Here is an 18,061-nt window from a genome sequence, read left to right on the forward strand (position 1 = left end):
GCATGGCCGTGGAAATGCATATAGTAACAAGAACAACAGTCTCTTAGCCTGCCTTTTTATAAGAAGCACTCTGAGGTGTTGAGCTGGTGTAGAGATTAGTTTCATGCAGTTGAGTTACACACTTGTGAGCTACTTTTCTGAAGTATGAATTTACTCCTGTGTAGCAGGATAGCATCCTTTCCTGAGGTAAGTCAGAAGGTGGCCTTACTTTTTTTATTTGAAGTGCCAAATGATTTTCCTCACAACGAATTTGTGCTTCTCACTGGTATTTTCTGAAGTGAGATTTTTTATTTGCAACTGATGGAAATCAGCTCACTTCTGTTCTGCAGTCTTCTATCTCCTTGATGGTTTATTTGTTCAGTAGCAGAAACTATGACAAATTGTTGAGGCAGCCTCATTACTTTTAGCTGGTATATTCCTGAAGAATTTACATGTAAATGCAACTGTGAAGGTTTTACATTTCATAAGCTTGCTGCACATACTTTTGTAAGTTAAGTGACATTTTTACAGATACACTGAGCTTCAAAGCCACCCCCCTCCTCACAGGTTATATTATATGTAATCCTAGTAGGTCTGTCATACTGTGTTCTCAAAGTGGGAGAGCAAGTCTTTATTTGCTGTTTTTCTTCTCTCTGTTTTAGACATGCAAAGCAGCCCACACAACCAGTTCACCTTCAGACCCCTCCCACCACCACCACCTCCTCCACATGCCTGCACCTGTGCCAGGAAGCCACCTCCCACAGTGGACTCTCTTCAAAGAAGATCAATGACTACCCGCAGCCAGCCCAGCCCAGCTGCTCCTGCTCCTCCAACCAGCACCCAGGATTCAGTTCATCTGCATAACAGCTGGGTCTTGAACAGCAACATACCACTGGAGACCAGGTACTTAAGCTATTGCTCACACTAAACTTGAATGTTGACAGAGGAGGACTCCACTAATAGTAGAAACTCCTTTCACCATACCATAAATCTGCAGAAAAACAGAAATATGCATCATTATGCATAACCAGGTGGATAGGTAAAAGGGCAGATCCCTTCACAGGCACACAGGAAACAATGATTCAGGTACACTCACAGACATAGACCAAAGCATGAAATTGCAGATGCCTAAGTATCTCATTTTTAGACACCCACCAAAAATGAAAGGAAGCAATGATCTGAACTGTCACTGAGTCTCAACATGAAAATCAATTCTGTTGTGTTTCAAGAGAGTACAAAGTTATAAAAAGAAAGAAAGAGAGGACTAAAGAAAGAGAGAAAGAAAACAAAGAAAAGACAGTTGGAGGAAAGTGGTCATTGCCATGTTATTTGTTATAAAAATCACTTGAAAAGGAAAGTGTCTTCTTGTAGTTCAGAAAGAATTTGCCTTATGAAGGAGAAATGCATATGTAACTTGAAAATTGTGTTTCAGTAGCATGACATTTTAAAGGGAAATAGGCACTGTTTTTCTGTCATGTGACACATTTGGGTTTGTGAATTCCCTCCCCAAGTTTTTTATTGTAAGTAAAGCTCTACTCCTCTACAGTTCTAGGTCCTTTGAGTGTGAAAGCATTAGCACTAGAGAGGATTAATTGAGGAACTCACCATCTCCCATCATTCTTTCTTTAAAAAGTTGCAGTTTTTAGAGATGGTAGTTTAGCTCAGTGATAAAGTACTTTCCTGGCATTCAGAGGACCCCAAATTCAATCCTCATCACCACATGCCCAAATGTCACCTTCTATTAACATAGGAAAACAAAAACTAGTGAAACATAGCATTCTGTTGTCAAATTCCAGCGGTTCCTGCTGACTATTTTTATGCGTTAATCAGTTTAGAAAGACAATTTTATGTAAACAATGTTGAGAATATATCAGTCAGTAAACAATGTCTGGCATGAACTTCTATCATAATATCCTCTGGGAATCATAACTGAAAGGGAGTGACTAATAAACTCACATTATGAGGCTTTCCTCCTTAGTAGCATATTAAATTAGAGGGCATCAGCAAGTATCACCACTTCCACTGAAAGTGCTGTGGCTCAAATCCAAAAAAAAACTGTGTCATTCATCACATACTGAATTAAAAAGGTTTGTAAGCCACTCCTTTCTGCTAACTTTCAATAGAAAATACAACAGTAGCAGTCAGCATCCATAGTGAAGACAGTACATTGAGAACATTAGTAATGATAAGATTCACACGTTATTCTTTTTATTGAAAATTCATAAGGCATATAATGTGTTTTGATAAAATCAACCCTGTATTCCATCCCCATTCTTTTCCTTATCCCCCTACCTCTTGTTCTTCTTTTTTATTGTAATTGAAGGAAAGAAATGTATTAAGTAGGAGAAGCAAAGAATAATGGAAATCTACAGGGGCAGCAGAGATAGTTCAACTCCAAGCCCCTACATGGTTTCCCACAACCATCTAACTCTAGCCCCAGGGGATTTGACACTGTCTTCTATGCTCCTTAGGTACCAGACATGCACATGTTACACAGACATACATTTGAGGCAAAACACCCATATGCCAAAAATAAAAATAGTAATTTTTTTTAAAATTGAAGAAACATATAAATATGCATAGTTTTCAAAGAGGTAGCTCGCTCATTTTTCTTTTGACCCTTCTGTGAGGCTTATCATAGCTAAGGAAACAGTATGGTTAACTAGCTGTTCTGTCAAGCAAACACAGACCCTTCTTCTAGGAAGACAAATAACAGGAAATCTGGAAGGAGGATGGAGATAGGCTAAGGCAAATTGAGAGAGAAAACTATTCTTATTTGAAATGTACATCTAGGCATGTTTGTACAAATTGCACCCACGGACCTTCTGTATCTGCAAGGAATGTATTAATTGGTCTCAGCTTCCTACGATGTAGAGACAAACATAAGTTTTCATGTGAGACTGAGGAGAGAGCCTTTTTAGTCCATTCGAAAATATATTCAGCATCAGACAAATGAAATTAAAAATACCTAGAAGCTTTATCAGCCTGATTAACTAGAGCTTTTCAAATTTACCATTGAAAATATTCATTTCACACTTATTCAATAAAAGGTAAGAGTGAGTGCATTGTAACTTATGCACAAATGGATAATAAGACACCCTAGAGCCTTAGCTTCCTCATTTGTAAAAATAAATATAAAATGTCTTCCAGACCTAGGAGCAAGCACTTAGGTCCTGGCTTCCACCCCGAGGATGACCCTAAAATTGCCTATCATGATCATGTGTTAAAAAGAACATAAAAGTATAATATAAAGTGCTCATATACTGTAAAACACTTTACACATTTGAAAGGTGGCATTGTTATTTCTACTAAGTGGTCACGTGTCTCTGTGTATCTCCAATAAGGGAACTGAATAATAACTGAAATATTCCATTCTACCTCAAACAACTTCTTGAGGATTCATTTTGAACCCAAATCTCCTACTTCTAATATGCCTATTCTTATCCCCTAAGTTTTCGGACTCACCAAATAAAACTCTTCAACCTTTCACTATTTCTGAGTCTGGTGCTTTAAGCAAAATGCCTCCTGAATTAGTTCATGCGTTCCTCACATTTCTGGGTTCCAACCTCCACTACTGACAACTTTCTTTGAAACACATCCCACTTTGCCCAAACAGGTCTTGGAAAGTAGTCTAAGGCTCAATGTAGCCTGGGTCTTATTAGTTCATCTGGCTTCAGGTTTCCCTGAAAAGCACACATTTTCAATTTGACATTAGTCCCTGGAAACTCAGGAAACACTGAGTTTCAACACCCAAAGAGCTAGCAAAGGTTATATACAGATAGCCCTTGGGCATTAAAAAAAAAAAGAGAAATACTCGGTGTTTTTATTCCTTTCTTTGCCCAATGGCTTGTTCTTGCCATTGGCTCAATGTTTCCTTTGTCTACCACAGTATTTGCTTCCCCCTCACTACAGAATTCCATAGACAGCTGTTAATACCTCTCCTCTTATTCCATCAGCTGCTTGTCACGAGTTTTCAAAGCCTGTAAAGGGGAATTTGATTAGCTAGGTTAATTTTTTTGTAAGCAGACTTTTTATTTGAATCAGAAACAAGCTTGTTCCACATGTCAATCCCAGTTCCCTCCCCCTCCCTTCCTCCCCTGCCCCCCACTGACTCTCTATCCCAACTCCCCAGGGAGGGTGAGGCTTTCCATTGGGGATCTTCAAAGTCTGTCATATCATTTGGAACAGGGCCTAGACCCTCCCCTGTGTGTCTAGGGTGAGAGAGGGTCCCTCTATGTGGAGTGGGCTCCAAAAGTCCATTCATATACCAGGGACAAACACTGCTTCACTACCAGAGGCCCCATAGATTGCCCAGACCTCCTAACAGACACACACATTTCTAATGTACCACAGTTTCAGCTTTTTGCAAACCATACCAGTTATTTTCTCATTCCACTGACTAGGGTCAAGAAGAAAGCCATCTGGTTGTTGAGTACCAACTGGAATTTAACAAGCTCTCTCAAGATATTTCTCTTAAGACTGCTCATTAGGAAAGATCTGGAAGCATTTCAGATGCTCCTTAAATAGGATTCTAAAGAGTCACCTTAACTCACATACCCAGGGCTATATACGATGGTCAATAATCAGCTATCTCCCTTGTTTAACTAATATGTGTGCTAATTCTGTCTACTCCAATAGCACCCATTATGATGGACACAGGGCACTGCTGATATATATTAACAATACTAGTAACTATGACTCTAAGCCTTTTTAAATAAAGTCTAAGGCTAGGCCATAGTTTATATATCCTATAATTGAAACCTGTTAAATTATACATTTGAAAAGTAGAGCATTTGTAGACAAGATTTAGACCCTTACACTATCAAGATTTATTTCATCCTGCTGGAATATGGAGTTGTAGCAGAATTCTAATTCCACCATGCAAAGAAGATATTTTGCTGTCATAGTGTAAATCTGCAAGATGGTGACACATTCAACCTCATTTTCATGTAAGTCACTGATCAAATGTATATTGGACCAGATTATGGTCAGAGATTTCTGACACACCACTGGAAACTCCTCTGCAACGCTATCTGTGCTATCAGGCAGCATACTGTTACTAATATACAACACACATTTCTGCATCTTACTCAGAGACAGATCATGAGAGTTCTTGTCAGATGTCTTGCTGATATACAGATACAGTATGCCTACATTTTTCCTGATCTGCCAATCTAATAAAAGGAAAGCATTTACCTAACATGAATTCCTTTAGGTTATTTATAATTTCTTCTCTCAGTTTCTATCCTTATATTTTTAATAACTGCTCAAAATCATCTTTAATAGTTTGTTCTACCTTATTTTCATGGTGTTTTGTACTCTGCTCTAAGAAGCCTATATGTTGCCTGTCCTTTTCAAAACTTAAGTCTATGCTTACCATCTCCAGTTTTCTGCCACATTTTACGTATGCCACCCTCTCTGAAATGGGTATGCAATCCAATCCACAGAAATTCTCTCTCCTCTGGTATAGAATATTACTGTATTTAGAATAGTCAAATGCCAAAGTCCAGCTTCAGCAGAGTTCAGGTCCCGAAAAGGAAGTGTGGAGTCAGCAGGGGAAGAAAGGAATGAATTCATCTTAGGGCTCAGCAGCTCTCTTTTTTAGCCAGAGAGACTCTTTGTTTATATAACATATTGACTACATAAGTCATTTGGCAAACACCAGAGTCCCAGATCCTTATTTTGCTTCCTCAATAAATGTCCAGGGTAAAAAAAAGTACAAAACAGACAGTCTTATCTGAAACAACATCTTTGGACAGCTTCTGTCAAATCAGGAAGTTACAAGTTTCTCAGGGTCTGCAAAGTATAGGACCTTCTATTTTTACATCCAATGTCTGGGCTGGCTGCCCATATGGTTAGAATATGTTAGACAGTCTGAAATTAATTTTACCTTAACCAAGTTATGTGTAGAATCACTTGATGTTTTCTAAAATGCAAGCTTTACAAAATACAACATAGGGGTGAGAAGGATGTGAGGAAGCAGGAAAGCTGAGTTGGGGGAAGAATAGAGAAGAGCAAGATAAGAGATACTATAATAGAGGGAACCATTATAGGTTTAAAGACACATCAGGCACGAGGGAAATGTCTGGTCATCTACAAGGTTGACACCAACTAATCGAAGCAACACAGGAGAGGCTACCTTAAATGCCCTCCACTAATAATGAGATTGATGACTAACTTATATGCCATCCTATAGCCTTCATCCAGTAGCTGATGGAAGTAGAAGCAGACACCCACAGCTAAGCACTGAACTGAACTGGAATCCAGTTGCAGAGAAGGAGGAGTGATGAGCAAAGGTGTCAAGACCAGGCTGGGAAAACCCTCAGAAACAGCTGACCTAAACAATGGGGAGCTATTGGTCCCCAGTTGATAGCTGGGAAACCATCATGGGACTGATCCAGATCACATGAATGTGGGTGTCAGTGAGGAGGCCTCAGAAATCTATGGGGCCCCTTGTAGTGGATCAGTACTTATCCCTAGCATAGGAATGGACTTCGGGAGCCCATTCCACATAGAAGGATAATCCCTGAGCCTAGACACAAGGGGGTGGGGCTAGTCCCTATCCCAATGTATATGACAGACTCTGAAGACCCCCTATGGAAGGCCTCACCCTCCCTGGGGAGTAGAAAGGGTATGGGATAGGTAGGGTTTTAGTTGGGGGTCAGGGGATGGGGGGGAGAGGGAACTGGGATTGACATGTAAAACAATCTTGTTTCTAATTTAAATTAAAAAATGGAGAAATAAAGAAGAATAAATTATAACATATCAACTTTAAAAAACAAAATACCTCATAATTAGCATTTAACAGTCTGATTATAGAAATTTTCTGTGCCTCAGTTTTATAGTAGGGGCCTGTTGTTTTCATAGCTCCAAGAAAGGAAGATCCTGGTGTCTCATTCTTTTTCCATTGTCCCATACATTTCTCATTCCTTCTATATAGGTTCCAGTATAGGGCAATGCATATACTTGTGACATCTTGTATCCAGAGCTGAGCAAGACATTTCTCAGAATCTCCCCGACTGGTACCACAATCATTGGGGCACAAGGAAGACTCTTCCTTCTGTGACTCTCCTTTCAGGTTATGAAAGTTTCCCCCAGGAACCTGAACATATTTCCACAGGGGTTACATAAGCAGAAACTCCCCATTATGCAAACAACTCTTCCTCAAAGTGAAAGCAAATCAGAATCCCTTGGTGAATATTTGTCAAGCAGCTTCCTCCGCATCAAAACTTGAGCTTCCACTTGTGTCATGCCTGTGTCAGCCAAATACCTTTGAGTATGTACAACTCTGTGTGTGCATTTACATACATACGTGTAAGCATATGTGTGGCTGTGTGTATGAGTATGAGAAGTCAACTCAAATATCACTTCTCAGGCACCATGTGCCTTGTTTTACAAAGTGGGTTCTTCATTGGCCTGAGGTTTGTAGATTTACCTATCTCACTGGCCAGCATATGCTAGGGATCTGCCTGTCTCTGCCTCCCCAGAACTGGGGTAACAAATACACACCAAGTTGCTTGGATTTTATTTTATTTGTCTATTTATTAATTCATACAATATATTTGATCATATTCGTTCTCCTCCCTGCATTCCTCCCATACTTGCCCCACCCAACTTCTTCCTCTTTCTTATAAAATTTAAAAAAAAACAAAAAAAAAAACAAATCAGCAAAAACAGCACACAAGAAAATGGATTCTGTTTCATGTTTGCCAACTATTCCTGAACATGAAGTCTGCCCTAGAATGTGCTTGATATCCCCAGTGTCGGTCCATCAAAGAAAACTAAAGGTTTGTTCTCTCAGCAACTATCAATTGCAAATAACTGGCTTTTCTTTTAAACATGAGTACTAGAGATGGAACTCAGGTCCTTGGATTTGCATAGCAAGCACTTATTAACTGAGCTGTCTCCCCAGCCTCAAATGCTTCTAAGGAACCTCTGCCCAACTTATACTTTAATGTATATTTATTGATGCTTGTTTTCCATATATAGTGTATATGCCATTTTTGCAAAGAGTGCTAGAAATCAAGAAAGGACTCCCAATAACAATTGTGTATCTCTTTATCTTTGTTCTTCTTATGCTATATATATTCATAAAAAAATAAAAATGTCTACTACAATCCCTAGTGTTTTCCCAAATCCTGGACTCAATTTGCACAAGAGCATTCTTGACATTAATTTCATTATGCAGTCTTATAACTTTATCTCTCTGGCTTTCATACCCTTATTTAGGTACCTGTTCTTCACAACTTGAAACTAAATGGAGACACGGGCTTCTATCATTAACACACTTTTGATTCTCCATAAAGAGTCTTACTTAGGATATGAAACCATACCTATTGCATTTTAAACAACTATTTTCCCAAATACTAGGATTTTAGCTTTACAATATACTCATTAATCTCAAGATAAAATAATTTCTCCCTCAAAATCTTTCTATCATCTATAACCCAAAAATTCCTCTGTATTTTAGCTACTTGGCTACATTTCATTTTCATTGCCTTCTTGGATGTGCAATCTTCAAGAAGACAAGTCTAGTTTGTTGTATATTTGTGCTTAGGTAAATAATACAACTAATACATGACTATAGAATTATAATTACTTCTTTCCACTGTACTGCTCTCTTATGACACTTCTCTGTTAGTGTTAAAAATGAACAGGCATTTTTTTATTCATCTGGACAAATGGCTCATTATAGACACACATAAGATATGTGTCCTTGCATATGTTACTCAACATCACTGTGTTCCAGGTTTATCATTTATACAATAAAACCTATTTCATGAGGCTAATGAGGGTGTTGTGATAATTAAATAGATGAAATTTGCAATGTTCTTAGGGCAGCCATGAATCCAGATAGCACTTGATAAATAGTAGTAATAACAACAACAATAATAATAACACAAGGACAAATTCTCCTTATTCCATTTCAATTTCTTTCTTCACCCAATTAAAAACATTTCTCTCCTTATGCTCATGATCTCCCCCAAATAAACATATACATTATTGCACTACCTTTCTTGGCATGCTCTTATGTAAAATATACACTTTCTTCATTATATTCCAATCCTTAGAGCCATACTCCATTTTTGTATTTTTGTAATACAAACCTATGAGGATTAGTGACACTGCCTTGTATTCAATCTCCAGAACAGCTTTAGAATTGCTACCTGCCTTTTGTCATTCAGAAAAACAATGCCCCAACTACCCACTACATTCAGAATGTAGTGAACCTTTCCTTTCAGAATTTTGCCTCCTCAGCCCTTTTTATCTCCTCTTCTACCCTTCTCTTGGTAGTGGCAGCACCAAATATTTTTTGGATGGACCTATCTTTCAACCAAAGGATGGGCACATTACCAAAGCTAAAGAGATTTAATGATGTATTTAAGCATATGTGATTCAACATCCCTAAACTAAGCCACTTATGTTGTCATGGGCCTAGAAATATTACTAACCCCCACCAGCCTCAAATTCTCTAAGTGTTATATGGAGTAAATTACAGGCCTTACCTTGTGAGTTTGTCTCAAGAACTGAATGAAAAAATATATGTAAAATATCTGCTCGGAGCCAGGGACATAGAAAGTATGAAATAAATATTATAATTTTCAATTCAGTTTAAGATCCTGGCAGGAATCAGATGACAAGGAGAGGAATTCAGAGTCACTACAGTTCAGAGACCCATTAGCTTCGATCTGTTCTAAAAACTTTAACAATTCACACATATCTCTGAGTCTGTGGCTTATGGAGCATGTCTTGCCAAGTGAGGCATTCACTGAACAATTACTGAATCTGGTTGTCAGTGGCTACTCCAAGGAACTCTATAATCCAGAACCTTATCACCTAGTATTAGCCAAAACAATATTAGCTAAAGTTTAGCACTGCTACAAGCATACCATTCCTGGTCCTTATGCTCACACTGATTTACTACTTATATGAGTACCCACTGTGTGGCTACTTTTACTATCAACATTCTCAATAAACAAATCAAGAAATTAGTAAACATAGAAGTTAAAGAATTTTGTGAAACACCACAGAGGTGAGAACTAAAAAGTCTAGGTCAGGATTTGAATCTAAGCTATAGATTTAGGGTATTTCACTGTGCATTACTTCCTTTCTGTGATAGTAAAGGTAAAACAAAACGAATAACAATTCCATTACAATTTGTTATATCTAGGTAATCCCAAAATAAACATACTTGGAAGCAGTTGCCCTAGCCAAAGAAGCATCAAGGTAGATAGGAAAGGATAAATGGAAGCTTCTGTAACAAAAAAATAGCATAAAATCACCTTCTCCTATTAGAAGGTTTATGGCAAAAACTGGAGGAAAAGGCATCCTAGAAGGAACACATCACACTCATAGTCCACATTCATCAGTCATCTCTTTAACTTATACTAGCTGCTATTGTTCCTGTTATCCTTACTTTCCCCTTCGTAGCCATTTGAACCTATTTGACCAGGTTGTCAGTTATATAGGAAAATCTGTTCCTTCTGACACTAATACAAGATAATCATTATGGAAACCAAAAGGTATGACTTTTAAGCTATGAACAAGAAATGGAAGTGTTGGGCTGAAGTCCCTACTGTTAAACTACTGGATTTTTTAAAATAATTTATCAGGGAGGCCAACATGTAAGTATACTGTCGACTGCACATTTTTTGGTGATTTAATTCTTCTACACAGAATCTATTTACTCCCTGTTAAATTAACCTCCATCTCAATGTCATCATATGGTTTTGACCCTTTGCCATTTTGATGAAAGCCATTAAAAGTAGATTGTAGAAGCCACTAAATCTGGTGTAGAATTTCACTTTCTTTTCCATATTATGGCCAAGGGCAAATTCTGGAATTTTAAACCTCAGTTTTCTCATCTTAAAAATAGGTTCCTAGCACTCACATCAACTGTGACAAGATTTATTTTAGAACTCAAATGTGATTTGCACTCTCCTTTTAGTTTTCTCTAGCTTTCCAGAATTCCTGCCCTTTTTGCTTTCATTTCTGTATGCTTCTCAATCTGGTCCACACATTCTTTGAGTAAATGCGGCCCAGCCAGACTGTAATATCTGGTAAAGTGGTCCTTATTTTCTGGGGAGACATCAAAAAGCTAACCCAGAGTCCACCAGGCACTGGGACATTACCATCAGTTTCTCAACATTTTCATGCAACTTCTTCTTTAAGGACAGTTTTCAGTATTATTGTTTCCCTTCACTATGTTCTTTCATGTCTCTCAAGTCAATTTCCCAACTCAGGGTTTATAGTCTTTTACTCACTAGAAAGGTCAAGTGCTAGTTCAAGACCATTGAGATTGTTTGACCTGCTCCTGGAAAGGTAATTTATTTATTTCAAATGATGGTGATAGACATTAATCTTGGTCCTTCACCAAAATAATTCTTGCTTAGAGAGTTGCTGTTAATTTTTCCAATGCGAGGGAGAACAGGAGTTTAAGAACAGAATGGCCACATCAGCTGACAAAAGCAAACTAGAATTATGTGACAGAGTCAGAAGATTAGTGGAAAAGTCTATCTAATTATTTTATCCTATTCTGACAGATGGCTGTAGCTTGGTATGATACTAACTGCCTTTATTGGCTTTAGGCCCATATGACACTTAAGTAGAATGTACAGCGTTAGTTTTAAAAAATAAGAACAAAACAATTGGTGGACAAGATACTGGATGGCAAAGACTAAAAAGAGAAATGAAATCCATATGACTACTGCTTGTTATACTTCTAGAACTAGTGGCTGTCTTGGGGAAATAAGAAAAATTTGAAAGAAATGTTCATTAATGGTGATGACAGTATTATAAATATCTATGAAATAATATATTATATATATTAACCCATAAATATAAGCTATCTAGTGGTAATTATATTTCTGTATTATATAGTAGTACTAAAAATCTACCTAAGATTTATAAGTAGCTTTTTTCTTTAGGATATTTGCAGTAGAAAATAGATTTACAGACATAATTTTTCCTTCCAATAGTGACTAAAGAAAAAAGCTTGGACTGTACATATTCAGTGCTTAAATTCAACAATACCTCATGCTTTAATCCTTGAACAGCACTGGGGTTAGTCAAACCTGTCTTCAGCCACAGATTTAAAGATTCATTTTAAGACAGGAAAATCGTTGTGAGAACTAATCTATGACCTATAAATCCTGTTTACTACACATTAACAGGAATCAACCAATCTTTTCAGAGTATAATAAATGATAAATATAGAATAAATTTAAATAAAGATAATTCTTTATTCCCAATATATTCTTTTGATGTTGGGAACAAAGTTTTAGTAATAAAAAACAACCCGTTGGAGTTCATTGTCACAACATGTAGTCACTTTGATGATAGCAATTTTAAGCATGCTTTTTAATAAAATATTCTCGGGTTCATCTCAAAATAAAACCATAAGTAAACATAATTTGTTATATTTTCTAAGGAAAGGAAAGTTCTTCCAAGATGAGAGGAAAACCAATTTTATATGGAGATTTATTTAGCAATCCAAATGTGAATGTAAACAGGTGTTTTAGGGAATTTAAAGAAGTGAACTGGTTGATGTAATATATGAGCAAAACAACCAAAAACTAGAAAGTAGAGAAATCATTGTCTCTGACTTTTTTCATTCCCTAACCATATATCTACATACTTTCCTACCGAATTCAATATTTAACACAGAAATACATGATTCTGAGCAAGAGAGATACAGCTTTTAACAATTTTTCCACCCCAAAGTCATTTGATTATCATAATAAATATTTTCATTGTCATGTCAAGTTAAAGACACTTGTCTGATATATTTTACTGAAAGTATGAAACATATTTGAATTGCTAGAAACACATTTTCTTTTTGATTCTTTCTTCTACAATGGTGTGTGTGTGTGTGTGTGTGTGTGTGTGTGTGTGTGTGTGTGTGTGTGTGTCTGTGCGCGCGCATGTATAAATGTATATATTTGTGTCTGTGTAGGTATCAAAGCTATTCCACTCAAATTCATCCATTGGGAGAAACCAGCTGGTTCTTTATTAATTCCACAACACAAAAATGTTTGTGCTCTAAAAGCAAAAGATAAAATCAGTTCTAGTCGTCAGATCTTTGAACCATCTCTGCAAGAACTGTGAAAGCTTGATACTGAGTATTTCATTTAAGAGCTGGAAAGCTCAAAACAAATTGCCCCCTTTGGCAAACAGATATACAAATAAACAGTAACATCTGCTTCTACGTTCTATTAAAAACAAAACAACTTTGGTGTGAGGGTATAAATAAGATTATGCATAACAAAATACTTTAAATGAAAACAACAGTCCATTATAAATACTATGATGGATTAAATGCAGTATAGCTGCCTTTCAACTAATTTCATCAGGTATTTACTGTTTGTCTACCTATTTCAGCACTGTTCTAGTGGCTGGGGTTGCCAAAAAAAAAATGGAAGAAAATCCTACCTTCAGTGATCTTATATTCTTGTTGGGAATACAGTCTTTTCTCTTAGGCAAATAATAATACATGACTTGTGAACTAAATGTGATCTGGAAGAAGAAAGATAAAAGTCAAAGAAATGTTTTAACTTTGTTTTCCTTTACTTGCTTTCACATTTGTCTTGGTCCAAACTGTATTTAGAAACTCTCTTAAAGTTGATAATTTGTGAAAAACAGAAATGAATTACTCATAAATGTAAAGATTTGGAGATCTAGGATTTGGTAGTGTCTGGTGACAGTGTTTCCCTCATAGATGGCATATGTTGCTATATCCTTCCATGGCAGCAGCAGTCTGTCAGGTTCTCTTTTCTCTCTTTTGTAAGGACACTAATACTATTCACACCACAACAATTGTCCAAACATCCCATCTTTTAATCCCAACACATTGAACATTAGAATTCAAAATACAAATTATAGAGAGACTAACACCCAGACCATACCAAATTTCTCACCTCTATAAAAATTTATCTCTGTTTTTATACTATTCTGTGGGATTTCTAGAATATACCTTTAATCTCAGAACTTGAGGGGCAGAGACAGGTGGATTGCTGTGAGCTAGAAGGTGGCCTGGTCTGCATAAGAAGTTCCTGGCCACCCAAGACTGCATAGTTAAGACCCTGACTCAACCCACACACCGAATTTTTGCACAATACATGGAAAAATACAATAAATGAGACTAAACAATAGAATGTATCTAAAATCAGGAAAAGGTGTTGGTAGACACAGACAACAGCTTTATTCTGGAAATGTTAAGATGACTTTATAGAAGATTTTTGAATTTTTGAATTTTTCATTAATTAGTAATTGAAACTATTTTATCTGGGTCTAGAAGAAGAGAAAAAAAGGATCTATGGTGGCACTTTCTTTTTCAGTCACTCTGTGTAAACATGTGTACATGCTACTTCAAGTGTATGCACATAATTGGCATGCGTGTGTGTGGATGTCAGAAGACCATCACAGGTTTGGCTCTTCACTTTCCACCCTTGTTTGACACCATGTCTTTTTGATGTTGGCTAGTGCATATACCAAGTTAGCTGGCCTGCAAGCTTCTAGAGATTATTTTGTCTCCACCTCTCAACTTGCTGCAATGTCCACCATTGCTATGTGGGTTCTTAGTTTGGAACTCAGCTACTCATGCTAACAAGTGCTTTACTCAGGAGATCTTGTCCCTTTCCCCATCTCTGGGGGACCATGTATGTGTCTCTTAGAGTCCTCCTTGTTTCCTAGATTCTCTGGCAGTGTGGATTGTAGACTGGTAATCCTTTGCTCTAGGTCTAAAATCCATATGAGTGAGTACATACCATGTTTGTCTTTTTGTGACTCTGTTACCTTACTTAGGATGGTTTCTTCTAGTTCCACACATTTGCCTGCAAATTTCAAGATTCTATTGTTTTTTTTCCCATTGAGTTGTACTCCATTGTTTAAAAATACCACATGTTCTTTATCCATTCTTCAGTTGAGGGGCATCTAGGTTGCTTCCAAGTTCTGACTATTACAAATAATGCTGCTATGAACATGGTTGAACAGATGTCTTTGTTGTATGAATGTGCATCTTTTGGGTATATATCTAGAGTAGAATTGCTGGATCTTGTGGTAGACTGATTCCCATTTTCCTGAGTAACCGCCATACTGATTTCCAAAGTGGATGTATTTGTACTTATGCAAATTAACAAAATCAGAAATAAAAAAGAGGAACATAACAATGAACACTGAGGAAATACAGAGAATCATCAGGTCTTACTTTGAAAACCTGTACTCCACAAAATTTGAAAATCTAAAGGAAATGGACAATTTTCTGGATAGGTATCACTTAACAAAATTAAATCAAGAACAGAGAAGCAATTTAAAAAGACCTATAACCCCTAATGAAATAGAAGCAGTCATCAAATGTCTCCCAACCAAAAAATAAGCCCAGGGCCAGATAGTTTCAGTGCAGAATACTACCAGAAATTCAAAAAACAGCTAATATCAAAGTATCTCCACAAAGTACTCCACACAATAGAAGCAGAAGGATCATTGCAAAACTCTTTTTATGAGGCTTCAATAACCTTGGTACCCAAGCCACACAAATGTACAACTAAGAAAGAGAACTACAGACCAATATCCCTCATGAACATTGATGCAAAAATACTAAATAAAATACTGGCAAATAGAATCCAAGAACACATCAGAAAAATCATCCACCATGGTCAAGTAGGCTTCATCCCAAGGATGCAGGGATGGTTCAACATACGAAAATCTATCAACATAACCCACGTTATAAACAAACTGCAAAAGAAAAACCTCATGATCATCTCACTAGATGCTAAAAAAGCCTTTGACAAAATCCAACACCCCTTCATGATAAAGGTTTTGGAGAGATTAGGGATAATACGAACATACCTAAACTCTTACTAGTTTTAAGCAGCCACTTTTAGTAAAATGATGAGCATGAAGCAGTACAGCTTTGGTTTTGAAGTAGTAAGACAATATTATAGAAGGAACAGATAAAGCAAGTGGGATGGTAGATTGAAACAAAGCTAAATCAAGGTAAATCATTCATATACACCAAAAGGGGAAATAAAAGGAGAATTGCATTCCCTAAGTTATTCAGGAGTCAGGACAATGGTATTATTGAGATGTAGAAATTAACATTTCTATGAGAGCAAGAACATGGAAAAATACAGGCATGATCAAGTGATGCTAAAGGAAACAGCATGATCCCACACAACAGTTCAGGCTTCTGGACCTCCAATGGGGTGATGTCATAATGACACAGTTTGAGAATCCCTACATTGCCCATCTACAAAATGTTGATTATGTCAGTATCTTGGCAGAAGGTCCCCTACCCTTACTTAAAGTCGGCTGCCAAATTTAAATCATACATTTCCAAAGGCAAGCAGCTACCTTGCCAAGTCATGATTATAAGTCATACGTCTTTCCTCCATCTGACGTAGATACACAGAACTCTAGGAAGTCACATATTACTGACAAAAATACTCAAGAGTGACATATGTACACCTCAGGGCTTACATTGATAAAGCAGCTGCTAACTTATGACTTCTTCTAATTCATCTTTGGAATTATCAACTATAACATGATATTAGCCCCCTTAGAAAATTTAATTTCTTTTGCCATAAAATATTCACAATCTTCTGTTTCTCCTGAATTCAATTAATATAATTATCTTTCATGTGTGACAGTCCAATCTTTCAAATTTTGTCGTTTACCATAGTGAACAGTGTCAAGAACCTAGGTAACTTTGCAACAACACATTACTGGTTGCCTTTCAACAGCTGAATATTTTTAACAAAGCCAAAACCAATAATATACTGGATGTGTGTGTGTGTGTGTGTGTGTGTGTGTGTGTGTGTGTGTGTGTGTTTTGTATATACACATGTAGGCATGCATGCATATATGTGTCAATAGTTTTGGTTTTCCAAAATGCTTTCACTTGGTATGTTATCGCTGACTGTACAACCCTAGAAGGTGAATATGATAAGAAGCACTCTCAAAGTAACAGGCCGTTGGGGAAATCATATTAACAGATCCTATGGCAGGTGGAAAAGAAGTGGAGCTAGAGTTCAAGTCTACACAACCATCACAATAACCTTTGCTTATGGCAATGGTTCTACTGTATGGAGAACTCCAAACTATAACCTTTTGTCTATTGGCGAATTGTCTCGTGGTTCTCTTAGTCTTCCCTTCCTAAAAACATAACATAGTTTTTATTCTATTCATAATCCTAAAAATATAACATAGTTTTTATTCTATTCACATAAAAATCTTGATGATCCTAAATGTTCAGAAAACAGAGGAATCTGGGTAATTGGATTTGGTGATTAGCTTAATATTAAATAGAACTTTTCAAAAATTGTCATTCTTGCTGAAAACCATTCTTAAATATAAATCCACTTTCCTTTTAATCCAAATGATAATAATTTAATCTTTCACAGTGTTATCAGAATTGTCATTTTAGACATGAATTTCTATTATATAGTGCTCTAAACAGAAAAGATACTGTAGAGTGAATAAAATGTCTATTGGCCCATAGATATTATTTGCAAATTTTAATGGTATCCTATGAGTAGTGGAAAAGCACAGGATTCAGAATCAGAAATCTTAAGCCCAAGTCCAATTCTGCACTAAATAACTATATGACATTGATGACATCTCTCTCTTTAACACAACCTCATTTTCTTCAACTGTCAGATGAGGGAATGAGGCTAAATATTTAAGATCATTTATGGTTTTCAATTTCTGTCATTCTGTGACTTATCATCCATCTTGTGCTTGCTTCTCCACTGAAAGAATTCTGATAATTTAAGTTGGATTGTAATTAATTGCAAGCTTAGTAATTCTATGCAAGATTCCCACACATGAGAAATGAATTTGAGTTGGATTACTGAGATACCTTCTGAATTTCTAACAGGTAAGAGGAAATTACAAATATGCTACATGCCCCAATCTGTATACTTAAATGAGTATAAATAACCATACTTAAATAAGCACTCTTAAGTCATTGTAAAGCTAGCCTAAAAGATGATCTCTTTGATACCCAAATACTCAGTAAAACTTTGTTTGATAATTTTTAAATATTCTGTGTGCGTTTCTCTCTCTCTCTCTCTCTCTCTCTCTC

The 18,061-nt window shown here is 36.7% G+C and overlaps 1 protein-coding gene across 1 annotated transcript in view; it reads left to right on the forward strand.

The window, feature by feature from the left end:
• The first annotated feature begins 647 nt into the window (after window positions 1-647).
• The window catches only part of Tenm1 (teneurin transmembrane protein 1), a 362,575-nt gene continuing 345,161 nt past the window's right edge, over window positions 648-18,061 (forward strand). Inside the window, exon 1 of the mRNA XM_027433524.2 lies at window positions 648-882. Coding sequence (XP_027289325.1) covers window positions 767-882 — 116 coding nt within the window. The 5' untranslated portion in view covers window positions 648-766. The remainder of the gene's footprint in view (window positions 883-18,061) is intronic.

This window comes from Cricetulus griseus, chromosome X (assembly GCF_003668045.3).
Source record: "Cricetulus griseus strain 17A/GY chromosome X, alternate assembly CriGri-PICRH-1.0, whole genome shotgun sequence".
NCBI classification, from domain to species: Eukaryota; Metazoa; Chordata; class Mammalia; order Rodentia; family Cricetidae; genus Cricetulus; species Cricetulus griseus.